This window comes from Mesocricetus auratus, unplaced genomic scaffold (assembly GCF_017639785.1).
Source record: "Mesocricetus auratus isolate SY011 unplaced genomic scaffold, BCM_Maur_2.0 Super-Scaffold_6730, whole genome shotgun sequence".
In the NCBI taxonomy this organism is placed as follows: Eukaryota; Metazoa; Chordata; class Mammalia; order Rodentia; family Cricetidae; genus Mesocricetus; species Mesocricetus auratus.
This window is the reverse complement of record NW_024429184.1, coordinates 60,137,923-60,165,241: the sequence shown is the minus strand read 5'-3', so window position 1 is coordinate 60,165,241 and position 27,319 is coordinate 60,137,923. Positions and strand designations below refer to the sequence as shown.

At 39.8% G+C, this 27,319-nt stretch overlaps 1 protein-coding gene across 4 annotated transcripts in view; it reads right to left on the bottom strand.

Moving 5' to 3' along the window:
* Stau2 (staufen double-stranded RNA binding protein 2) overlaps positions 1 to 27,319 on the bottom strand; it is a 264,400-nt gene that overhangs the window by 233,953 nt on the left and 3,128 nt on the right. For 3 of the 4 annotated variants that reach the window (XM_040741416.1, XM_040741415.1, XM_040741412.1), the window contains exon 2: positions 21,310 to 21,376. The exons of the other annotated variant lie outside the window; for it this stretch is intronic. In XM_040741416.1, coding sequence (XP_040597350.1) covers positions 21,310 to 21,327 — 18 coding nt within the window. In that variant the 5' untranslated portion in view covers positions 21,328 to 21,376. The remainder of the gene's footprint in view (positions 1 to 21,309; positions 21,377 to 27,319) is intronic. 4 annotated transcript variants of the gene reach the window in all.

The following is a 27,319-nucleotide window of genomic DNA, read 5'->3' as shown; positions in this document are numbered from 1 at the left end:
CAAAATCATTTCCAGGAAGTACAAAGTAGTAATATGTAGTATATAAAGCTTTTATTTCATTTATTTTTACTTTTCCTTCAAAAAAATTAATGAGTCCAATAAATATCACAATGTATAACAAGCTTAGTACAAGATAAAATTAATGAGTCCAATAAAATAGCTCAATGTATGACAAGTTTTGTGTAAGATCCTATTTGATAAAGCTTCAAAACTAAAATCAAAATGCTTAAGATGGCAGATTAGAAAATAATTATACACAATAATTTCTTTCACAACTGTAAATAGTTATCTTTTTTTTGTTTAGGACAAGGTCTCAGTAAATAGAGAAGACTAGCCCGGGACTTGCTACTTACCCCAAATTGATCCTAAGTTTCTATTCTCCCATTTCAGCCTCCCTATTGCTGAGAGCACAGACATGAGCCATCACACTGGGCCTATTCCTCTATTTAATCAGAAATCTTATTAGTATTAACTACCTCACAGATCTCAGAGTTAAAATACTAATTTTGATAAAGTATCTACAAAACTATAAAACAAAGCACTCTATGAAGAAGCCAAGATATATGGCTAGGTTGTAATTCAACGGTACAGCTTGCACAGCAGGCATGAGTCCTGATAGCTTCAATCCCTAGCAGAGGGCAAGGAATTCAGAACTGACTGTAAGCATTTCAACGGATCGGATGGGATGGACAGGGATGGATTATGGCACTTGGGAGCCAAGGAATACTGAGTGTTACAGCTTGGATGGAAAGATATTCTGGCACTCGGGAGTCACAGAATACTGTTACACAGCTCAGACAGGGAAGGTATCCTGGAGCTCGGAGCCAAGGAATACCATAAGCAAGCACAGCAGCTTACAGCCTTGCTTCGGGGAAAGGCTTCCCTGTTGGGGAAGTCCTGTGTATATGTCAATAAAGCACTGTTGGACAATAGGGAACCAAGATAGGTGGGACTAGGAGTCCAGGAGGACTCTGGGAAGGAGAAACACAGAGAGTCGAGATGTAACCGCCATAGGGTAGGAAGCCCGGAAATTTCTCCAGTAAGAGAAATACTTTGATTAACAATTATGGAGTAAATACTTAAGTTAAAGCTAGCCAGTAAGAAACAAGCAAGGCCAACAGCTTCATAATTAATGTAGCCTCCTGTGTATTTATTTGGGATTGATGCGACTCTGGAAGCAGGCTGGCCGTAAGGCTTCTCTTTACACTTCCCCAATGTATCAGCTCTGCTCCAGCAGGAGAGGGTTTCCCAACTGGGGATGTTTTCCCAGTGTAGCAGTTTTGCTCTGGCAGGAGAGGGCCTCCTGCCAAAGTTGCTACAGTTCAGCAGAGAGGAGTTCAACAACTCTGTTCTGCCAGGGGAAGGTTTCCCCTGCAAAAGTATTACAGCCCTGCTCGCTCTGCTCTGTCCAGGGTCGTCTCTGCTCTGGCACAAACTAAGGTCTTCACCCAAAGCTCATAGAAAGGGTTTATTGGCAGGGAAGAATCCAGGAAATTGGCTGCCCTCCTCAGCCAGTGCTGCAAACAGGGACAAGCTCAACAGACCCACAAGGTTTATATAGGGCTTCTTGGGGTTGGGGTAAGTTTTTCCAGGGTGTGGATTGGTCAGATTTCAATCTCCTGCTCAGGGATTGGCTAGTTTTCTGCACAGGGTTAGGGTCAGATTTGGCTCTGGTTTCAGGGCCAAAGTGTGTTTCTTTCACTGGTCCCTTTTAGCCTTTTGGCTCTAGTTTTAGGACCAGGGTGTGTTTCTTTCACTGACTCTGATTCCAGGGACAAAGTGTGTTTCTTTGGCACTGGTTTCAGGGTCAGGGCACATTTCTTTGGCTCTGGTTGCAGGGCCAAAGTGTGTTTCTTTGGCTCTGCTCAGGGTGTGTTTCTTTAGCTGGACCCTTTTTGCTACAGAGACAGTAATAGATTTTACAATATTAGACTCTGCCATTTGGAGACAGCCACTAATATGTAACAGCTAAAAGCCTATTTCAGACATCAGTCACTCATATATACATGACTGAAAAATAAAATTTTAGTTTCCATTTAGCAAATACACTAAACTGCTTTTTCTCATTGGATGGTGATGCATAAGACATAAGATACCATGTTAATAGACTATTAATAATGGTTAATAATTTGTTATTAATAAATATAAATTATTTGTAATCATTTATTAAAACTATTGATAATAGTTTTATAAAATTTTTCATGACTTTCTAAATGTGTATGTTCTAAATAAAAATGTTCTGTCAGGATTAACTGATTTTACTCATACAAATATATTTTTAGTATTCTTTGATACTCATATCCTTGATACTCAATTACTACTTTCCCACTTGGGTCATTAGAATGCCTTAAATTACCCTCCATTGAAAAGTCCCCAACTATCATACAAATTATACTTACTTGATTTCTCCTATGTACATAGGGGAACATTTTACTTTAATTTATATGAAATTCATTTACATGTAACACACCATAACTTGAATAAAATATGTATAAAATATTGTAATATATATCAAACAAAAAATATACATATACTCTGTGTTTTAGATACACTATATATCCTAAGTTTTCTGAGTCCCGACTCTTCAAACTAAAAAAATAGTATTTTTCAACATATAGGCAAACTCTGTTTCCAAAAGAGATATCTAGTAGAACAAACAAGTACACAGTGAGACCTGGCCTCAAAAAAGGGATGGAGATAAATTTCGGGCACAGAGCACTTTGTGTTTGATGCCAGTACATCAGACAAATCAAAAGGAATGGGGGCTGGAGAGATAGATGACCTGGTAGTTAAAAGTATTGGTTGCTCTTCCAGAGGACCAGGGTTCAATTCACAGCACTCATAAGATGGCTCACAACGGGCTGTAAATTCAGTCCCAGGGGATCTGATGTCCTCTTCCGGCCTCCACTAGCATTACACAGGCAGAACAGCCATAAACATGAAATAAAAGGTTTAAAAAGATATTCTAAGGATTGGGAGGTTTGCAATAGGAGACAAAACTAGAACCCAGGAGAGCAAACTTTCTCTAAATCAAAATTCACAGTAGCAGATGCCTACAAGCTATATGCCAGTTAGAGCTATCACTAATGGAGAAGTCTACCTGTTCCTGTTTTGTCCACCTAGAGTACACACCAGCCATTTCTCTTTCCAGACTCTTCTCTTCCTATTATGCTATTGGAGAGAACTCATCATAGTTTCCAAGTACAAAGCAAACAAACAACTTTTTAAAGGCAAAAATAAAAAATACAAAAATTTAAAAAATCCAAGAACAGAGTAATTTGCCTCTCATAGATTTTTGTCTTCTAGGGAAAATGTGGCTATTTGTCTGGAGTTAATAAAGTGAAGTTTAATGTTCAAAACAGGCCTCACATTTAAGGCTGTCCAAGCAAAGATCACTGATGGGCTACTCAGGTACTGAACTTCTTTATATCAACCCACTAGGAAAAACAGTAAGTTCATACCTTAAACATAAATTCCAAAAGAATTAAAATGCAGAAGATAAAAATACCACAAAAGCACAAGACATTTTGACTAAATGTTTGTTGTAATCCTGTAACAACAGAACACATTTCTAAATAAGAAAACCAGAAGCCACTAAGCAAAAACTGACAACTGACTACATAAAAATGTACTACCTTAGTAAAATATGAACATAAATCAACATTGAAGTCAATAGAAAGGGAGTGAATTACTCACTGTGTAATGCTTAAACCAGGCAAAGTACATCTATCTACGTATTCAAAATGTATCACTTCTTTGTGGTTAAAATACTTTGAAAACTCCTTACTTCTAGATTGTTGAAATGTATAATACATGATTGTTACGATGTTTTTAAATGACCATGTGAGTACGGGGCAAGGCCATGGAGAAAAGGGTGCGTGGTGGTTTGAGTGGGAACGGCCACCACAGGGTGATAGGTTTGAATGTTAGTGGATTAGGAGGGTGGCCTGTTGGAGAGTGTCACTGAGGGTAGAGGGCTTTGTGTTTCAAATGTTCACACCAGGCCGTCTCACTTTCTGCTGCCATCTTGTCAGTAATTTGCAGTTCTCAACTTTCTTAACATATTTTCCTAGATTTAAACATCAGTATGAAAGTTTTAGCCTTTTTGGTTTTAGTTTTGGTTTTCTTAGCTGAGACTTGCTATATACACTAGGCTGACCTCAAACTTGTACCGAACTGCCTGTCTCTGCCTCACAGGTTCTGGATTATAGATGTGCACCAACAAACCCAGATGTTTCATATTTTAAACGATGCTGGAAGCCCTATTAGTATACTTCAGAAAAGATAGGCTTTTATTGTCCCTATATCCTGCAACCCAGATACACTCACTCATTAGCTTTAGTAGAATCCTGCCAGACTTTCTACACAGGCAATTAGGTCACTTACAAATAAAGAACTGTATCCCTTCTTTCCCAGTCTGAGTGCCTTCTCTTGCTTAACTGCACAGGCTAGAACCATTATGCAAATAAACTACTACACAGGACTGGTGAAAATGAGTATCTTTGTCTTGTTCTTGATTTCTTTTCAAAGAGTTCAACTTTTAACCAATAAACAGAATTTAAGCTATTAATGTTTTTCTTTTTCCTTTTTCAGTCTTACTTTTGAAATTATAGTATAATGATAGCATTTTCCCCCTTTCCTTTCTCCAAATCCTCCAATGTACCTCCCTGCTCTCCAAATTCATGGCCTCTCATTTCACTAATTGTCACTATATGTATATACATATGTAAATATGAATATAAAATTCCTAAACATAAACTGCTCTTCATTACCAAATTAAAGAAGTTCATTTCTATCCCCAGATCCCTGAAGATTGTTATCAAGAACAGATAAATTTGTTTTTTAATAGTTTAATAGTTTAAATGAGTTTAATAATTAAATTGCAATGAATTATCAAAATGCTTATAACTTCTCATAAAACAAAAGGAAAAATATTTTATAGGGGCAACCAAGTAGCAAAATTTCTAACTTCAAACAAAATTATATATTACTAAATTTTTTAATGTTTATGTACATAAATACACATGTATTTTTGTCACTCTTTTGCTACAGGCTTGAGTCCCATTTTAACTCTGTACCTCAAAGCCAGAAATAAAGCTTCTTCTACTAGAAAAAAAGAACTTTCAGTATGGAAAAAGGCAAGGTCTGATGCTTCAGTGTTCCTGGTCTCAGAGGTCATCGGCAGCCTTGCTGGCAGAGGCATCACCAACAGCCCCCAACAGCTCAAATGAACAGCGTCCACACAGCTTTATCAAGTCTCAGACAGACAGGCCTGATGGAAGCAGCCATGGTTCAGTACTAAGCAAGACAGCTGCAGCAAGTTCAAGGCCAACCTAGTCTATATAGTGAGGTCCAGACCAGCCAGTGGCACATAGTAAGGCCCTGTCTCAACAAAGACCAATCACTTCATATTGAGCCTCTCTTGCTGATCCTAACAACAAAATTAAAATAACCACTCTCCATTTATAATTTAAAATGCAAAACTGCATCCCAAATTAATGTTTAAGATACTGAGTTAAGTTGGGCATAGTGGCACACACCTTTAATCTCAGCAATGGGAAGCAGGGGCAAGCAGATAAGCAGGTGGATCTCTATGAGTTTGAGGCTAGCCCAGACTACATAGTAAGCTCCACAATAGGAGCCAGAGCCAGAGCCTAGTCTAAAAAAAAAAATAAGCCAGTAAGTGGTGGCACATGCCTTTCATCCCAGCACTGGGGAGGTAGAGACAGAAGCAGGTGGATTACTGTGAGTTCAATGCCAGCCTGGTCTACATACGGAGTTTCAGGACGGCCAGGACAGTTATACAGAGAAACCCTGTCACACACACACACACACACACACACACACACACACACACACACACACACACACACACACACACAAAGATACTAAGCTAAACAATGTATCTGCACACCATCATAATCAGTATTGAGATAGCCACAGAATGAAACATTAAATCTTGGCTAATGATTATCAAGAAATCAAGTGAAATAATCTTTTTGTTCTCAAACAGAACATTTATTCATGTTTACTAATTATACATATAGACAATTAGTCAGAAAACATAAGCAAATGAAGCCCGTGAAACAATGCTGCCCACCAAAATTAATCTAATCAAGATTATCTGTCACAGGCAAGCCCAGAGACTCATTTAAATGTTGATCCAAATCCCAACAAGTTGACAAACTGTCTCCACATTCATCCCTGTAGAAAACAGATAATTCAGCAGGAGTAGTTTGGACTGTTTGGGATTTGCTTAGTCGGTTTGGGGAGATTTTGTTCTACTTTGTTCTACAGCGCTGGGTGCTGAACCCATGGTGTGAAACACACTACACAAACACTCTACAGCTGAGCTGAACTGTCCCAGCCCATGCTGTTCTCCACAGGGTTCCACAGTGCAGCCACTACCATCAAAACCTGTCTGTAGAGCAGCCATGCAATTCAGGGAGAAGTGGCTTAATTGGTTTCCTTATGGGTTTGGGGGTCTTGTTTTGTTTTTGTTTTCTTTCTTTCTACAATACTAGGGATTGAACCCAAGGTCTTAACTATGCTAGACATTCTACAATTTAGCTATATCCCCAGCCCATTTTATTTTTTTCATTTTTTTTATTATTTCAATTATGTGCATGCGCGCGCACACACGCACGCACGCACGCACACATGCATGCACACACGCACGCACATGCAGGTGCCCTTGGAACCCAGAAATGTCAGATTCCCCTGGAGCTGGAGTTACAGGCAGTTATGAGAAGCTGATGGAGCTGGGAATAGAACCTGGGTCCTCTGGAAGAGCACCATGTGCTCTTAACTGGAGTCACCTCTCCAAAGCAATTTTTATTTTATTGACTGGGTCCTACTGTGTGGTGTAGCTGACTTAAAATTCAACTATCCTCATGTTTCAGCCCTCTGGAGTGGTTAAGAGAACAGAAATAAGCCAGCCTGTCCAGCGTGTAACTGGTTTTAATGTCCTCTGTTTAATCATATCATTTTATGTCATTTAAGTGTATATTTTGATTATTTATTTCCTTGAGGATCATGTTTTCAAGTTTCTTTGCACACATAATTTTTACTGAGCAACATACACTGTGAATTTTACCCTGTGTTGGATACTATTTGTGCCTATAACTCTTGCTGAATTTTGTTCTAGGCTGCAGCTTAGTACACAGAAGTAGTCTGTTCAAGTCTTGCTTTTGTTGGCTGGCTGCAGAACAGCATCATCTCAAGTGAGGAAGAATGCACTGTTTGCTCTGATTATATGACCTATGCCACATATAGGAGGTCTCCCTTCCTGGAAGGAGTACGCAATTGCACTGGTCATGTTGTATATTATTTATTTCATACTGCTGTAGCAGAGTACCAAGATGAGATCATTTACCGAAACCACAGACTGATTCTCTGCACTTGTGAAGTCTGGGAATTCCAGGGCTGGGAGGCCAGCCTTCTTGCTTCAATACCAGTACCACAGAAGAGGGCTGAGTGGCAAGAGAACACTAGAGGGCCAAAGTGGGCCAAATTCACTCATGACAAACCCACTTTCACAACAAGCCCATTCCTGAAACAACCACCTCCTAATGCTCTCAACTCTCATCGCAATTGCACTGGAGATTATTATAGTTACCATAATAATTATTATTGTTACTCTAAAACATTAACTGAGAAAAATTCAAGCCATAGCACTTCCTGTGTTGCTCATCATTTAGGAATCAGTGATCTTCACCACTGATTCCAAAGTCCTAAGAAATACTGCTGTGGAATAATCCCTTTGCACACTGCGAGTGGTTTAATAAAGAAGCTGACTGGCCAATAGCTGAATAGAATAAGGTTAGGCAAGAAGCCAGATGAGGAGAATGCTGAGAGGAAAGAGGAGTCGTCGCCAGACAGACCAAGAGAAGCAGGACATGTAGAAAATGGGATAACAAGGCATAAGGCACGTGGCAAAGCAGAGATAAAACATATTGGTTAATTTAAATGTAAGAGTTAGCTACTAATAAGCCTGAGCTATTTGCTGAGCACTTATAATATAAGCCTCACTGTGTTTATTTGGGAGCTGCTAGCAGGACAGACACTTCCACCTACAAACTAGTTTTTCATGAATTGTGTGGATTTCTGCCTTTTAGAGTAAGAAGGCTTGCTTCAAGGAGGACAGATATGATTTCTATTACCATATATGGAGGAGATAACAGAAATCCCCAGCTACTCCTGTATGTTTAGTCTATCTCTCTGTATTTGAAGTTTCTTGTAAACATATGATGTATGGGTCTTTGATTTTCAAGCCAACCTACCTTCACTTTTCCATTAGCGCGTTCAGATCATTTCAATTTACTTCAGGTACTGCTGCTGTTAGATTTATTTATTCCTTTGCTGTTTCCCTCTTTCTTTATTACTCTCATGAGTGGCACTTAAGGCATGTATGTGCATGTCTCTATGCAGGTGCATGCATACACGTGTGCATGTGGGGACCAAATGACATTGTTGAATATCCTTGTCTATCAGTCTCCAGCTTGATGCTTTGAGAGGAGTCTCCCACTAATCTGGAGCTCACCAGTTAACTAGACTCATGTCTAGCAAGCCCCCAGTAATCCTGCCTCTTCCTTCCCAGAACTGAGATTATACATGCTCACCATTTTGCCTAGCTTTTCCTCTGGCTTCTGAGGAATGGGAACTCAGATGGCAAGCACTTACTTTACTGACCTAGCCATCTTTCCAACCCTGATTTGTTTTGGTTTTGTGACAAAGCCTCACTTGGTGGCCTGGAACTTGGTGTATAGACCAGGCTGGCCTTGAACTTACAGAATACTTCCTCCTACTGCCTCTGTCTCCCAAGCACTGGTTTCATTAAAATAAACATACCATTTTATGAGTATTAACAATTCTATAGTTGCCTTTCCCTTCCTTCAATATTTATGCCACTGGCATCAGTCTCTTTCTGTATATGTTAGAAACCCCTAATACACTGCTAACATTTCAGCTTTAATCCATGATCACTTCTTTCCCTGTGCTAGTAAATTCAGGCCTTGCACAGAAGCAAGCACTTTACCACAGAACTGCACTGCAAGTCCTAGTCCACTAATATCTAGAAAAGGTTAGAAATCAAATGTATTATGTTTGCCAACCATTTCATTCTTTTCAAATATCAAATTTCCTTGTATTAATATTTTCCCTTTAACCTAAGAACTTCCTTTATGACTTTATTTATAGAGCTGGACAGTTGAAAATGGACTCCTTCAGATTATGCTTTAAGACATTTTTAAAATAATGATGCATTTTGATAATATACATGATAAAGGATTAATAGCCAGGATATGTAATTTTCATTAAGCCAATTATAAAAATGGACAAAGGACTGGAGCAGACAGTCCTTGAAAGATGATCTACAGCTGATTAGTGGCACAACAAATGTCTCTATCAGAAACAAAATCCAAACCACAATGAGATACCTCATTGTATCAAATAGGGTGGCTACCAGCCTTCTGTTTTTAATGGAAAATCGCTATTCATGAAAACGTGGAGAAACTGGAACTCTTATGCATTGTTGCATGTATTCTATATGGGAAATAATGTACCAATTCCTGAAAGCATTAATGACAGAATTACAATATGGCAATTTCACTTCTGAGCATACACAAAAAGAACTCAAATTATGAGGCAGCATTTCTATGTCATGCTCATAGCAGTATTACTCACAACATATACTCATAACAGGACCAGTAGCCTAAGTGTTCACCAAAAGATGAATGGAAAAACAAAATATGGTGTGTGTGTATATATATATATATATATATATGTATATATATCATACACACTCAGATTCACAGTAGGAAAAGGTGAAAACAACTTAACTATTAGTGGATAAATGGACAATACACACATACACAGAGCAGTATTTCCTATTCAATTTTCAAAAGCAATAAAATTCTGATATATACTATAGCATAAACTTAGAAAGCATTGTACTAAATTAACCATAGTTATAGTTATATGATGGTACTTAAAAACAGTCAAATTCAGAGTCAGAAGCTAAAAATGGTGATTGCCAGAGCTCAAGGGAAGAGCAATGGGAGAAGTTAGCATCCAGTTACTGTTCCAGTTCAGGGAGTTACAAGTCTGCAGATGAGCAACAGCAATAGAAGTTGGACAATATGCATGTAACTAATGCCGCAGAACCAAACAGGATAAAATAACTCACCATAATCAATTTTATTAGGTAAATTTTGACTCAATAATTTTTTTTAAATCACAGCTGAGTCACTTATTTTTGAAAAGTATTTTTGAAAAGAATAGAATGCCGAGTTATCAGGTGTTTCTCTTTCATTAAAGATGTTGCTCCACTCTTCTGGCTGGAAATTTCCACAAACATGTCACATCCATTCATACCTTTATTATTTGTTTGGGGCTGCAGATGGGTAGAGGGTTTGCCCAGTACCACAGAGCACTGGGTAGCAGGGAAGGAGTTCAGGATGCTTCTGTTTGTCTCTGCCAAGATTTCCTCAGCATTACTAGTTTTCAGCCGTGATGTGCAGCTCCTTTAACGTGTCTTTCCACTTTTGGTTCACTGACTTCTTCCTTACCACTACTAACAGTTTTCAGTAAACATGTCGTCATTTCCAACAGTTTGTGTTTTCTTTTTCCTGGGCCCTATATCATACACTGTGTCTCAGGTGACTTGTTCTCCCCCCACAGCTCAATGACGACTGTCTGGTGGTAGTGGTGGTGAGCATGACATTGGCAGTGGTGGTGGTTTAAGTCTTTCCAACCTACACTTCATTCTGAACACTCACAACTTCCAGATTCAAGTGCATCTCCTGTCTGATTTACTATCAAGCCTATTCAGTATTTTAACTCCAGGCATTGCACTTTGTTTCTAGACATTACATTGGTGTATATTTTATATTTTCCTCCTATTTTCACATCACTTTCCTCTTCTTTCTTAAATACTTGGAACATATTGATAACAGCACTTTTATACCTTTATAAAGTCAATCAGTCTTTCTGGTCAGTGGTTTTTTTGTTTTTTTTTTTTATCTTGACTATGAATTTTATCCTCTCTTTTTTACAAACATTTGAATTTTGAAATGAAAGTCACATACACCAAATTAATCTACTAGAAGCAAGTAAACACTGACATTTACTAATTCAAAACATGTATAACCACTACCTGTATCTAGCTGCAAAACATTTTCTCTCCAAAAGGAAACTCCATGCCCATTAAGCAGTTAGGTGCTCCCCAGTCCTTCCTCTAGACCAGTGGTTCTCGACCTGTGGGCTGCGACCCCTTTGGAGGTCAAATGACCCTTTTACAAGGATCACATGACAAGTATCCTGCATATCAGATAGTTATGCTATGATTCATAACTGGCAAAATTATAGTTATGAAGTAGTAATGAAAATAACTTTGAGGAACTGTATTAAAGGGTTGCAGCATTAGGACGATTGAGAAACATAGTCTCAACCCTGGCAACCATCAATCTTTATTTTGCTTATTCTGAATTACCTATTCTGGATAGTTCATATAAATGGAATCACAGCATATGTGACTTTATGTGTTCGATTTTTTAACATATTTTTAAGACTCACCTTCAGTATGACATGTATCAATACATTTTTTATGTCTAGGTCCTATTTTCTCAAGTATCAATACCACAACTCACTTATCCACTCACCCATGCATAGATAATTTGGTCTGTTTATCTCATCTGTCTAATGAAAACTACTATGAATATAAATATTTGAGTACCTGTTTTCAATCCACTGGGATATGTATTTAGATGAAAATCATTTAGATCATGACAATTCTGTGGTTTAGTTTGAGGAACTCTCCAACTTTGCCACAGAAGAGTCATCATTTAAAACTTCCATTAGTATACAAATGCTCAAATTTCCCCAGTCCTGGCAAGCTTGCCATGTTGGTCTTTTGATTCTAGCTATCCTAGCATGCATGTAGTATCTCATGGGCCTTTGGATTTTTCTGGTCATGTATTCAGTCAAATATTTTTTCTTGGGCATCTTGGTGACTTGTAGTACTACTTAGGGCTTCCCCCCCACTCCTCACTGGAGTTGTAAATTTTGGTTTTGGGGGTTTGGTGAGAAGGCTTTAGACACACATCCTTGCTATAGTGCTCAGACTGGGCTTCAACTATCCTCAACTGAAACAGCCCACATCACCACCCTGAGGAGCAAGAATGGCAGGCAAACACTATCACAACCTAGTTCTTCAATTTAGAACACACACTCACTTTGAGTTTTGTGTATTGTGTAAGTAAGGATTATTTTCAATTGTTCCAGAATAACCTGTTGAAGAGATTATTCTTTCCCACACTGAAGTCTTGTCAAAAAACAAACAAAAAAATCGATTGCATCCTTGTTTATTTCTGTATTCTCAATTTCATTCTATTGGTCCATAAATCATCTTTACTACCAATATCATCCTGTGTGGATTACTGTAGTAAAATTTCAGACAGGAAATATGAGTTCTCAGCTTTGTTCATGGTCAATGCTATTAGGATACTTGAGCCTGTTCTTACTGTAGGTGCTTGAATATCACCTTTGCATTTCCTTACAGTTCTCATAAAGATTACACGGATTCAGTAGGCTGCATGAGACAGTGTGTCATCCTAATCCTACTAATCCTTCCTATTCACAGATGCAGTATACTTTTCTACCCATGTAGGTTTTATTTCATTCTTTCAACAATGTTTCATAGTTTTCAGTGTACAAGACCTTCATAAAAAGAAATCTACTCCTTTAAAGGTATTACTGCAAATAGATTTTATTTTGTGCTGGATGAAAGCAAATATGAGAAAACTTAAAGGAGTCAGCTGTCTCTTTCCACCACGTGGGTCCTAGGGACTGAACTCAAGTCCCCAGGTGTGGCAACATGTGCCTTTACCAGATAAGCCATCTCACTGGCTCATAAATAAAATTTTAATTGAGATTTCCACTGCTGGTTTTTATATGAATTTTATGTAGCTAAGTGCACATTCACCCTGGCTACTGATGTTGTGAGCTCCATGTACATGGATTCATGAAGATTTTCTATACATAGAATTAGTGTCATCTGTAAATGGTTTTATTTCTTCTAAGTGCACCTGAGTTTATTTTTCTTGTTCCTGCTATAATTTCATCCTACTGAAAGTGGTAAAAAGGGGTATGTATCCTCTTGTCTTCTTCCAATCATTCACTATGGAGTGTGGTGGTGTGAATAAGTATAGGCTCATGTATTTGAATGTTCAGTCATCAGGGAGTGGTGCTGCTTGAGAATGACTAGGAGGTGTGGCCTTGTTGGAGGAAGTGTGTCACTGGAGCGGGAGTGTTGAGGTTTCAAAACCCCAAGCCTGATCCAGTAGCTCTCTCTCTTCCTGCTGCCTGAGGATCCAGATGTAGAACTATCAACTACTTCTCCAGCGCCATGCCTGCCTCTGTGCTGTCATGCTCCCTGCCATGATGACAATGAACTAAAACTCCTAAACTGTAAGCCAGCCCCCAGTTAAAGGTTTTCCTTTATAAGAGTTGCCATGGTCATGATGTCTCTTTACAGCAGTAGGACAGTGACCAAGACAGAGTTGGATGTCAGCCGAATGCTGAGGAAATATTGAAGATTTTCCTTCTTAGTCCTAATCCTGTTTCATCATCAGTTGCTAGACTTTGCCAAACGCTTTCTGGCAAATCAAAATCCTCATGTGATACTTTTCTCTTTGTTGTATTAGTGTGATAAACTACATTAACTGACTTACTTATGCTGAATCACCCTGGCATTCCTGGGATAATTCTCACTTGGTCATTAAATATCCCTTTAAATATGCCACAAGTTTGCTGAGGATATTTGTACCTACAGGGCACACTGGTCTGTAGTTTTCTACTACCTGGCTTTGGTATCCATGTAGTTCAGGCATCAAAGAATGAATTAGAATGTGTTCTTATTCCCTTTTCTTCTTGTTTTCTAGTTTCCTTAAGTTGTAAAGTCATATTATTTGTGATCTTTCTTTTTAATGCAGGTGTTCACTATTATTAACTACCCTCTAATCATCACTGTCACTACTAATAGGTCACTGTCCTAGTTTTATTTCTGTTGCTGTTATAAAATGTTCTGACAAAGAAATAATTTAAGGGAGAAAGGACTTATTTGGGCTCACGATGCCACTTTACAGTCCCGTGCATCAAGGGAGTCAGGTGGGAGGAACAGCTGCTGATCACATAACACCACTGACAAGAGAAGGAGGAAGTGAACGCATGCATGCTGCCACTTGACTTCCTTTCCCACTCTTATGCAATCTAGTGCTGCCCACTGCTAGGCTGGATCTTCCCGCAGCAATTAATGTAAGTAGCAATAGTATTTAAGGGAAAACAAAGAGGAGTTCCTGAATCTTCAGGCATGAAAACTGAGGGTCCCTGAAGCCAAACTGACCCTGTCTTAGGATTCTATTGCTGTGAAGAGACACCATGACCAGGGCAACCCTTTAAAGGGAACATTTAAATGGGGTTGGCTTACAATTCACAGGTTTAGTCCATCATCATTGTGGTAGGACATGGTGGTAATCAGACAGATGCAGTGCTGGAGGAGCAGAGAGTTCTGCATCTCGATCCACAGGCAGCAGGAGACTGTGAGCCACACTGGGCATAGCTTGAACACCTGAGAGACTGCAAAGCCCACCTCCACAGTGACACACTTCCTCAAACAAGGCCTCCTAATAGTGCCACTCTGTATGGGTCAAGCATTCAAATGTATGGGGGTCATACCTATTCAAATCACCAGAGTCCACTCCCTGGCCCCTATAGACTTATAGCCACAACATAATGCAAAATGTATTTAGTTCAACTTCAAAAGTCCCCAAAGTCTATCACAGTCTCAACAATGTTTAAAAGTCCAACATTCAAAGTCTCTTCTGAGATTCATGCAATCTCAACTATAATCACCTACAAAATCAAAAAACAGATCACATATTTCTAACACATAATGGCACAGGATATACATTACCATTCCAAAAACTGAAGAGAGCATAGTGAGGAATTATTGGACCAAAGAAAAGCTGAAAATCAGCTGGGCAGACTCCAAACTCTGCATTTTCATGTCTGATGTCAAAATCCGCTTCGGATCTCCAACTCTTTTCAGCTTTGTTAACTGCAACAGACTTCTTTCTCTTGAGCTGATTCTACTTCATTGGGAGCTCTCCTCAGCAGGTAGCCCACAACTCTGGCATCTCTAACATCCTGTAGTCTCCAAGGCAATCCAGGCTTCACCTTCACAGCTTCACACCATGGCCTCTCTAGGCCTTCTTTCAGGGGCACCCCTGCCTGGTGTCTTTCCTTAGTCAAGGAGGGAGATTCCACAGCCTTTTTCTTCTATCCTTGACTCTAAAGCCAGAATCTTGTGGTCAAAGCTGCCAAGTTCTGCTGCTTGCTGGTACTAGAACATGGCCCCCCTTGTTCAATTACATCTCCACCAGCTTTCCTTGTTCCATGGTTACCTTCACGGCCTAATCTTGGCTGCTCTGAACTTGCTCTGTAGACCACACCGGCCTCAAACTCAGAAATCTGACAGCCTTCCGAGAGCTTGGATTAAAGGTGTACGGCACCAAACCTGGCCTAAGTTTTTTTTAATTCCTTTTCACTTTTCATTAATTCCTTTTCATAAATTGGCAGCTTGGTTGAGTGGGGTCTTGCCCTGAGTCTGTCATTCCTTATATTCCATTTCTTAATCTATTTATCTGTTTGGACACAGGACTTCATTTCATTCCACTTCCTGGTGCCCCTTTTCTCCTCAAATTGTACATTTATATTTTTCCTTGGTCCTTTTCATTATATATCTTCATAAGAGTGACCACTAATACCCATACAACAGAGTCAATACTAGGCTGTCTTGAGATTTCCTCTGCCAACAGAATTCAAAACTCTTTACTTCAGCCTCAGGCAGACTCGTTGGATTAGGGGAAAAAAGCAGCCATATTCTTTAACAAAACATCACAAGAACAGTCTCTACACCATATGCTAACATTCTTCTCCACTGAAACCTCTTGAGCCAGGCCCCCACAGTTCAAATCACCACTATCTTCCATGTTCCTACTAGTATGGCCCATTAAGCCTCACTTAAAGTGTTCAACTGCTTTTCTAATCCAAACTCCCAAAGTTCACATTCCCCCAAACAAAAACATGGTTAGGCCTATCACAAAAATACACCAGTCCCTGGTACCAACCTCTATCTTAGTTAGGGTTTTATCATTGTGAAAAGACATCATGACCATAGCAACCCTTATAAAGGAAAACATTTAATTGGGGCCAGTTTACATTTTCAGAGATTTAGTCCATTATCATCATGGTGAGACATGGTGGCATTCAGGAAGACATGGTGTGGATAAGAAGCTGAGAATTCTACATCTTTATCTGCAGGCAGCAAAGGGAGACTCTGTGCCACTCCGAGCATAGCTTGAGTATACAATAAAAAGCATAAAAAAAGACCTCCTCCACAGTGAACAAGGCCACACCTCCTAATAGTGCCACTCCCTATAGGGCAAGCATTCAAACACATGAGTCTATGGGAACCACTACAGGCCCCAAGTGGCTCATTTCCCAAAACACTAAATGATCCATCTGAATACCCGTCCTTCACTGTCTTTTTTACCAGTTCCCAGAATCTGGCAGCAACAGCAACATCATTAGTAAAATTAATGGCAAAAAGATATGGTTTTAACAGGACCAGTGCCAAGTAATATCTTCCACTAACTCAGGAGCTCCTCACCCATGAGACAGGCATCATCCTCCTTCAAACTCACACAGCCTATCTTTAAGCTAGACATGTAACAACTATCATTACCACACTTGCCCCCTCTCTTACCCTAAAGGGTTCCACTACTCTTTTGTGTTCAAATTCTACTTTGTCCTGCCTGTTCTCCCATTCTGCTTTATGCAGGCCTTAGGGCTTCTTCTTTGCCTCGATATTCCAACATCTACTCTCAAGCTTAGGTCCCTGCAGACTCTCTCTGCCAATGCTACAACTGTCTACCATAGAACTTCTCGAACCCCTTAGGATAACCTGGCCTACCAAGTTTCCCTCAAACGTCTACCCACAAAACATGGCCCTATTTCATCCACTCACTGAACACTATTCAGCACAAGCACCTTAATGACTTGCACTACTGCAGCCTAACGTTTCTTTCCCTATGGAGTTATGATCAGGAAGAAAAGCTATAAACAGACCATGGCCCCTCTGCTATACCTTGGAAGCTGGTGAATTCCCCAGAGTTACTCATTGAACAACTCATTTTATAAATGATGATTACAATACACGGACTGTCATCTACGAATTAAAAGGAAGGGATGACAGCAGGCACAAAGAAGCAATTCACAAAAGGCAAAACACAAGAGAAAGTGAATGGGAGCAATCCATGGAAATGCATACTGAGCCCGCTTTTGTCAGACAGATTGGCAGAGATGGAAGATGGGCAGGAGACAGGCTGGGAAGGAGATAGGCATCTCCTATGCTATTAGTAAACGTAATTGTGTATTTTCACTCTTATACACCAAATATCTCAGTAACTTTTGGCTAGCATTTAATTTCTAGTAAGGTATAATAACTAGAAAAGGAAAATATACTGTGGCACTAACTAGAACATAAAAATCTGCCCAGAACAATAAGAGCTTGGTTAACAAAGTTTCAGCACTTCTAAAGATGATGACTAAATCACTCAAGCATTTTAAGCATGGTATAATGCATTTGTAAAAACAGCATATTCACCTTCATAAAAAAAGTAAGTATACATGCCAAAAACGGTAGCCGTGATCTCTCTGTAGCAGAATGTGGAGCATCTGTGGCTTTCCCCTCCTCATCTGCACCATCCATTTTTCTATAGTGTAATGTTATCCTTTGGTTTCCCCTGAACACACTACTATTATTATTTGGGAATTGCATACAATGGACCCCATCACACTCACTTTCCTTTCCTCCCAGGTCCACCCTCCCATCCTTACACCCTCCCCCTCCAAAATCTCCACCAAATCCCATTGGTGTTACCCAGATACTGACTGGAGCACGGTCAAACTCCTGGTGACTGGCCCCTTAAAGACAATTCAATCCTTCCTCTCTCTCCACCCACCATAAGCCATCAACTGTGAAGAGCAAAACTTCAGTATCTTAATCACAATTTTTAAGGGTTCTCTTCTTCCTGTCTGGACTGGTTTTTTGTTTGTTGGTTGGTTGGTTTTTGGTTTTGGGTGTGTGTGTGTGTGTGTGTGTGTGTGTGTGTGTGTGTGTGTGTGTGTGGCTTTTGTTTGTTTTGTTTGTTTGTTTTAAAAGGGGGATTGACACAGAGCCTTATGTCTCTCATTCTTAGTTATGAGTCTGCAGTCACAAATATCACTGCAAAACAAGCCTCTTTGCACATAGCAGCACGGATCATGGCCTTTCACGTGGATTCCGACCTCAGCAGGGATCATGGACATCAACCTGGCACCCATCAGCAGCACAGATGAGTAGCACAATCTCCAGAGGCAGCACCAATCATGGACCTCAACTCGGCTTTTGGCAGCAGCATGAACCACAGACACCAACACGGCCTCCAGCAGGGGAAGGGACCAGGGAAGTTCCTCGGGGAGACTCAATCCAGAAAATGAACCACTCTTCATCTTGGATATCCTGCTGTAGATCAGTCAGGTGATCCTGCAGCTGGGCAGCGTGTCTAGGGGGCGAGAGCTCCAGGACTGCACACCACCCTGCCCTCAGTACCACTGGCATGGTGTTTACAATGCAAGTGGTGGCAGCAACAGCAGCAGCCAGGCCCCGCCCCGCAGCCTCCCAGAGGCCCAGTGACCTACTCAGCAAAGACAAGCATGCATGGCAGCCAAGCAAGCAGCACTGGCCTAGCTGGTGGCAAGAGGCTGAGGCAGGCCACATCTCCCCGGTCTGACATCCTTTTTTCCAGTTCCATGAACTCACTTTTTGAAAGCATCTTCCCCTAAACCCTGCCTTTTTTTTTTTTTCTTAGTAGAACATATTTTCTTAAAAGGCAAAAGCAAAAAATGATGACAATTTAAAGGGAGAAAATGTCATAATAGAGCACAAAGCATTCCCTTATTTCACAAATAGTAGTGTTAGATTTAATATCAAATTGTTAGAATACATGGCATAATGCAGCTATTTGTATACACTCAGTTTTAATCATTTTTAGTAGACACAGAAGAATCTGCTAGGACAAGAAAAAGGTACAGTATTTGAGCATAATTGGGGGGGAGGAAATTCTCCCAAATAAATACTTTAAAACTAATCCTAGAGAAAGTGTTAAAATCAATAGTCAAATATTCATTACTTTATAGGGGTCAGCTTACATTCTTTTTCATCCCTTTTTATGTTAATCTTGCAATTGCTGTGAAAATAATAAAAACTAAAAATCATTAAGTTTAGTAATTCAAATTTAAGCTTCGCTTACAGCTTCTACTATTCTCAATGATGGCAACTATTCCTCTCTGACTTGAGCATTTTGAAGGATGAAACTTAGTCAATAATAAAAAGGAATCCCTAATTGATTCCAGGAATCCATGTCTTTTACAGCTAATTTCATCTATCTCTGATCACAACTTAAAATTTGTAGGCAAATCCCAAGGAATTGTATACAATACCTAATTCAGTGGCGCACAAAGTCCTAAGTGGAGCACATCAATCCTTCACTCTTGATGAATGCTACTATCATAAAAACGAGCATTTTCACCTGTCTGTACAAAAGTAGGAACCAAGCTATTCTAATTGTACCCAGTGTGGCAACAAAAGTTGCTGAAAAGCCTAGAAGGACAGACACCTATGAACCTACAACAGAGTCGACAACAAGCCTCACAGGATACATGGGAACTTCTAGTGTTACTAAGCACATACATGCCAAGAATTCTCCCCTCCACGCTAAGTGTCTCTAATAAAAGTAATTTTTGTCTCACAAGTAAATTTCCTAGTGTGTGTGTGGTGGAGGGGAAGGAGGGAAATCAAAGAATAACACAAGACAGCTTTTATATAAATGACACCTGAAGAAAATGCAAGATTATAAAATACCTGAATAATACAATTATGCAGATATTATAAAAAAAGAATAAGGATCTGTTTGCTTTAGTAACAACAATACTATTCATTCATTCATGAATGAATATATTTTTAAGAAATTATCTGAACCTAGAGCTAGAAGAATGAACAGGTAAAACCACCATCTTCATGTAGTATACCTCTAGTAAAGGAGACAACAAATCCAGTCATCCCTCAGTATCCCTTATATACAAAAGCCTGCAGATACGCAAGCCCCCTTAAATGCACATGCTCAGCATATATATAGGTAACTTTTAAGCATCGTCAAGTTACTTATAATACTTAGTGTGATGCTCATGCTACATACAACTACTGTATAGAGAATAATGTCTAACAGAAGGAATTTACTTTGTAATATTTTCAACCTGTGGCTGATTGAAACTACAAATGTGTTACCAAAGATTTATCCAGATACAAAAGGAATTTTTGATAACTATAAATGCCATAATGTAAATAAACTAAAAGGAAGGGTATTATGATATACTAGACTTGGGATCAAGCAAACCCAAATGGGCGAGGGGTAGACAGTACAGTCCATGACTTCCTATGCAGAACAGGTCCTCAAGCTGGAATGACCTCGGCCAACCCAGACACAAAGTTTATGATGTGTGAAGACATCTAAGTTAGAGGTAATACTGATAACTGTAGTATGACTCTAGCTCAGAAAGACCTAAACAGATAAGCTTAGAGGTCACTAATGTTGTATTAAGTGTACAGGAACCAAAGAGTTCTTAAGTGAGTGGGTATGGAGGAAGTAATGGGATTACGTTGTTAAATCACAGAAAATGGCAATCACTTATATTTTGATTCACAAACAAAAGAAGCTAAGGGATATTTTGTAATATTGGAGTTATAATATTGTATCATTTGCTCAAGAAAGGGAAATTTTAATGTATGTAGGTCTTAGAGGGATGCCAGCATCTAAGGAAAAATGCTTCTTTCAGTGAGGCTACAGTATTACACACCACAGTTTGTTTAGAGATGCACTCCATAGCCCACGGCCATGGTTGTTCTGAACACACCAGCACATCCTGGAGGGATGTGACATCAGGAGGGACAGATCAACCTTTGTCCTGCATATGCAGGTGCTATCAACTCTCAGGACTAGCACTGTTCCCTTTACGCAGCCTGCTCTTCACAGTGGTGTTCATAGAGGATGTATTACATTCAGGTTACGGTTACAGACAGCTGAGTTACAATGCCCCACAGTCTATGGCCGAAGCACCAAGTAAATATGACATGCCTTAATACAAACTCACCTGATTTATTTGAAGCATGTTAAGACAATACTGATCAAACTGCTGTATCCCTCACGGCTCCAAAAAACTGGAAAATGAAAATTAAGAAATAAGGTTCAACTTAGTAGTTTCAATCAATGACTACTGAATATTTCAAACACATGCTCTTTACCAAAATCAATATAAAATGGAGTTATCCAGACTATTACAGAACTTGTTGTATGATGATTAAAACGTCCTACATCCAACCCAGCAGCCATGTATGGAAGTACATAAAATGTGGCTAGTGCAACCAACAAAGCTAATATGTAATTTTCCTGAATGTCAATTATAACTTCCGTAGACATCCATGACTAGTGGCCACCATAACAAGTAGAGTCAATTGAGACTGCTAAACCTTAAGTTCCTTCTTGTTCTAGAATCCTTACACAATCTGAGCAAAAGGGAAACTGTCTTCAGACCAACATTTAACATATAACCCCTCTTCCTCCAGTCAGGTTTAAACAACTCTAACCCAGTCCCCTCAAGGAAGATGCAAACACACAAGTACTCTCTTTAATGTCGTAAAAATAATATGCACAATTACCTGGATGGGTATTTGCTTTTATTATTATCAGTACAACGAGTATGCACATAAAGTTGCCAGTGGGAGAGGTAGCTCAGCAGCTAAAGCACATACTGCTCTTTCAGGAGACTGGAGTGCAGTTACCGCACCGACAGAAGCTCACAAACACCTGTAGCACCAGCTCCCTGGGGATTCAGCCCCTCTGGCCTCCAGTGGCACCCACACTTCTGTGCCCATATCCACACACATAACTAGAAATACTATTTTCAATCTCTCTTATGATATACCCACCCATTTCTAAATGTGGATTTACTTTCCTTTCAGGCCTGACACCTTGGTTGTGATTCACTTCATGTGGTAAATCTCTTCTATATTTAACTTTTAAATAGATGCCAAAGGGAGGGGAACACAAATTTATAAATAAATAAAGCATGGGCTCTCACAATAAGAAAATTCACATAAAATATAATGTACCAGCACCTGCCATTACAAAAATTACTAAACAACACAGCAAAAAGGTTAAATCTCATCACTTAGGCAGAAATTTTTGTCAAAAAAAATGTAATGTTGACCTCGCCCTCAGAAGCAAAGGTACACATACTCATACATACACACATATTGGTCTATCACTTTCTCAAAATTGGAGCCAATCCAAAATTACCGTTAAGCTGGAGTTATGGCGCAGTGGGTAAGACTGCTCACTGTGGAAGCATGATGGCCTAAGCTCAGATGCCTAACATCAGGCAAAAAGCTGGGCACAGACATAAGAATCTGTCATCCCAGTACTTGAGGAAAGGATACTGAGGCAGGTTATGCACTCTCACAGCCGGCCTAGACAAAACCAGCAGCCTCCTGGTTCAGTGAGGTCCTACACAGTGTGACACAGAAGGTTCCCCACATCATCATCATCTGGCCACCATTCCCATGAGCACTTGCATGCACGCATGCATGTACAAAGGCAGGTGTGCATGCACACTCACAATTACTTTGAAATTCTAAAACATTTCTTACAAGTGTCCTCAGCATCTGTATTTTTTTATTTCTTTTCTGTTTTTCAAATTTTCTAAGGGAATGATATTCAGAAAAGACCTGGTAGGCAACATCTAACAGATACAAGACAGCAGAAGCAATCAGAAGTCACTTCCGTGATGAGGCTGCACGAGTCTCAGATGGGCCAATCTCTTGCTCATCTGCACTGAGGGACGCCAAACACCTATTGTGAGCTACTGTTTGGAAAGGCACACACAGCAAAGGAGTGACAGAAGGGACGGCCAACAGCCAGCAAAGACCAAGGCCTTCAATCCACAGACACCAAAACACATGAAAAGGTATGTCCAGTCCTGTTCCAGATTGGTGGTAACGCCAATGGAAACCTGCAGGCAAACTCATACACAAAACCAGAGAGAGCAGGGCATGGTGACACACACCATTAGTCCTAGCATTGGGAGGCAGAGAAGTCTCTGAGCTGGAGGCTAACCTGATCTACAAAGCTAGTTCCAGGACAGCCAAGACTACACAGAGAAACCCTGTCTTAGGAAAAAAAAAAAAAAAAAAGAGGGAGGGAGGGAGGGAAGGAGGGAGGGAGGGAGGGAGGAGGGAGGGAAACAGAGAGACCAAAGGAAGCTTAATCATAGACACTGCAACATTGCAACATAATGTTTATTGCTTTAAGCCCTTGTAGCCTGGGAGAATTTTATGTAACAATAAGACATGCCAGCAATTCAACCCTACAGTTCAACACTGCTTTGGGGCTTTGGGTATCAGTCTAAAATAAAATTCCCGTTCAGTATAAGCAAATGAAAAATATTAGGATTCAAGAGATAAATTCTAAAACTTCAGCATTTCTCTTTAATTCTAAAGTTGGCTAAAACGTTACCATTGCAGAGACTCATAACTGGTTAAAGTGCTGAGAATAAGCAAGCGAGCAGCACTGAGTGAGACATCTTCACCAACCCCAAGGCCCAGGAAGGATAAAGGAAGAAGACGCAGGAATGAAGGGTCCGAGGACGGAAGGAGCGCTAGGAAATGCCGCCTCTGGACAAGACACAGCCATCGCATCATGAACTCACAGCAGCTAGGGTCCAAGACCAAGCCAGTCAATAATTCCAGCACGGATGGGGAAGGAAGGGACTCTCAGATTCCACCTCTCTCTGAAGAGCTACTGGCAACTGATAGCTGTGGTGGAAGCCATTTTTCTTTGGGAGTATGGTTGCCCATGCCCATGCAGGAAGCACTAACTGGACTCTGTGGGTTATTAAAAGAAAAAGAGGAAGAGGTGCAGGAGGAGGGAAAAACATGAATGAAGAAAGGGCAAGTACAGAGAGGGTCCAGGGGAAAGAGGAGTTTGGAGGTGATGCTGTGTGTGTGTGTGTGTGTGTGTGTGTGTGTGTGTGTGTGTGTGTGTGTGTGTGTTCTATAAAGGTGTCAAAGGACACATTTAAAATATTTTTTAAAGTGCAGCATTCCTCAAATGGTGTTAAAATACACAAGCTACAACTAAACATACAAAGCCAATCAATTTCTTGTTTTAATGGAAATAATTAACTTGGGGGTGGGGTGGCTGGAGCATTTTTTGCTCCTACAGAAGACCCAGGTTCAGTTCCCAGCAGCCACGTGACAACTCATGACCATCTGAAACTCTGTTCTTGCCTCTGAGGCTACTGGACACTTGTGAGGTATGTAGATATGTATGACACTCATGTGCAAAATTTTTTTTAATTTAATCTATTTTTTTAAAAAAGAAAAAAACAATTCTTTTGGAAAATGAAGGTAAATAAACCACTAAAGGCATCTGGGTGGTTTGGTGCCTTTTCTCTTCTAAAGTTTAACATTTATTAAACACTCATAAACTCTGTGACCCATCATTTTCCTCTTCAATGTGTATACCTAAAAAGTAAAATATTTATGTACAGACCTGTATGTATTCCTCAGTACTAGAGTGTGACGATATGGTTGACTTCAGGAAGTAAGCGATACTGAGGTACATTCTTACGTTCTAATCTTGATATACAAAAGGTATTTTTGACATTACAAAATTAAAAACACCAGGAATGGAAAGATGGCTCAGTGGTTAAGAGCACTAGCTGCTCTTCTAAAAGTCCTAAGTTCAGTTCCCAGCCCTCACCTGGAGGCTCACAACCATTTATAACTGTAATCCCATGGGATCCAATGCCCTCTTCTGGTTTACAAATGCACATACATGCAAAACACTCAAACATAAAATACATAAATGAATAGCTTTAAACAAAAACACCCATTCACTTAAAAGTATATAGTCTGTAAGCCTCTCACAATAATGAGCTGCATAAACTGAAACATATAATAAGCTATTATACGTGTCTATAATAACACTGTTAATTAGATACCATTCTAAAATTATTCATTTTTCCAACAAGCTATCTATATTAGATTTACATGAACAAAAATATTATTTATAACTATATACCATGGAAAGTTCAGAATTCCAGAGTGGCATCTATCTTTAAGGCTATTTCTTTAAAGATATGCCCAGTTTCCTGTGCTACATTTTAAATGATATAATTTTTAAAAGTTAAGACATACCAAAAGATTCAAAGTAGCTGTTTGTTGTCTGTGGTTCATAAAATCTACCTCTTCATCCTATGTCAAGAGAGTTTCCAGCCACAGTTCAATCCCATTACGACTAAGCACTACTACAGAAACCTAGCCACAAGTCCCCAAAAACACCCTACCGTGAGCTGTGAGCCGGGCATTAGTGGCGCACGCCTTTAATCCCAGCACTCGGGAGGCAGAGGCAGGCGGATCTCTGTGAGTTCAAGGCCGGGCTGGACCGACAGCCTCCAAAACAATACAGAGAAACCCTGTATCGTAAAACCAAAAAAATAAAAAATAAAAAAACACCCTACCGTGATACCCAGTCAGGCACATGAGACATGAAGCCCCAGATTCTAGGCCACCAAAGGGAAAGAGGCGACGCAGGGGACGAGAGAAACCTGCAGCTCACAAGGAATGCAATCCAGGCTGTATCTGTGATTTAAAACCTTCCACTTTTATCATGATCTGCCCACGGTAAATCAAAAGCTGTAAGGTTACATGTATGCAATCCTCAATAAATGCAGTTTTAAGAAATGGTATAAACATTTACAAACAGTTTACATTGGACCCATCCTACAAATGGTAGGCATCCTAGTCACATGTCACATTTGCTGTCCTTACTGATAGGCTACAAGCTAAGCATCGATCCAAAGCTTCCTACTCTTAAGAAATTTGTGGAATTCATACTTTAAAAACGTGATTCCCTAGGGGCTGGAGAGATGGCTCAGGAGTTGGGAGCACTGGCTGCTCTTCCAGAAGACTGGTATTCAATTCCCAGGACCATATGGCAGCTCATGACTGTCTATAACTCCCATTCCAGGGGATCTGACACCCTCACACCAATGCACATAAAGTTAAATAAATTATTTTTTAAAAAATGATGGCTCCCTGTTTAAGAATACTTGATCAGGTACCAGTCATGAACATGGTACACATACATGCAGACAAAATATATTAAATAAATAAATCTTTTAAGTTTTTTAGTTCGTTAAAACACTTTTCATTTTAATTTTTCAGTAGGTACCTCTCAAAAAAAAACTATTGAAGTCCAATTACAAATGTCAATATTTCCTAAAAACCAGTGAAAATTTCTGAGCAGTTTACTCAACTATGCCAGTTAAAGCAAGAAAGGGGGGAGCCACTACCAGACACAAGCCGATAGCGTGTGCCACACTCTGGCACTTTTACACTCACTTAATACACACCAGTTTGAGATGGTGGTCCTATATCCTTTTCTATAGAGGCTGGATTACCTACAAATAACCACACACACACTGCTATGACTAACAACCACTTCAGATGAGCTCAAAGTCCTCCTCTCACTACACACTAAATTATGAAAGATCTGCCTTCTTAGAATTTTTGTCGCTGGGCCAAAGTCAAAGGTTGTAGCGACAACCCTGTAATCCTAGCACTTGGAAGTGGAGGCAGGAGGATCAATTCAAGGTTATCCTTGGCTCCATAGCAAACGCAAGGGAAATCTGGGTTACAGCTCTCAGCAACAGCAACAAACGTTTAACGTCTAGGACAGCTATATAGAACTTTGGGGAAAGCTGACCAATGATATGAACATAAACCATAATTATTATGGATAGAACTCCTCTAATATTTTCTGGAGCAGCCACGAGACAATATTTCAATGTGACTGATCAAGCAGCATATATCTCCATGGAGTCTGGTATTAACAGATAGTTCAACTTCACATTATCAATAGATGGTTTTCTTTCCACGAATATAAACAAAGCACTCAGAATAAAAGAAGTGAAGGAACAGCTAGGTACAGTGTTCAGGAAAGGCTGAGGTGGGAGATCGTCAGATCAGGGACAACTTAAGCTACCCAAAAGAGCTTATCACACACAATAATAAGAGATGGGGTCAGGTTACGACATAGCC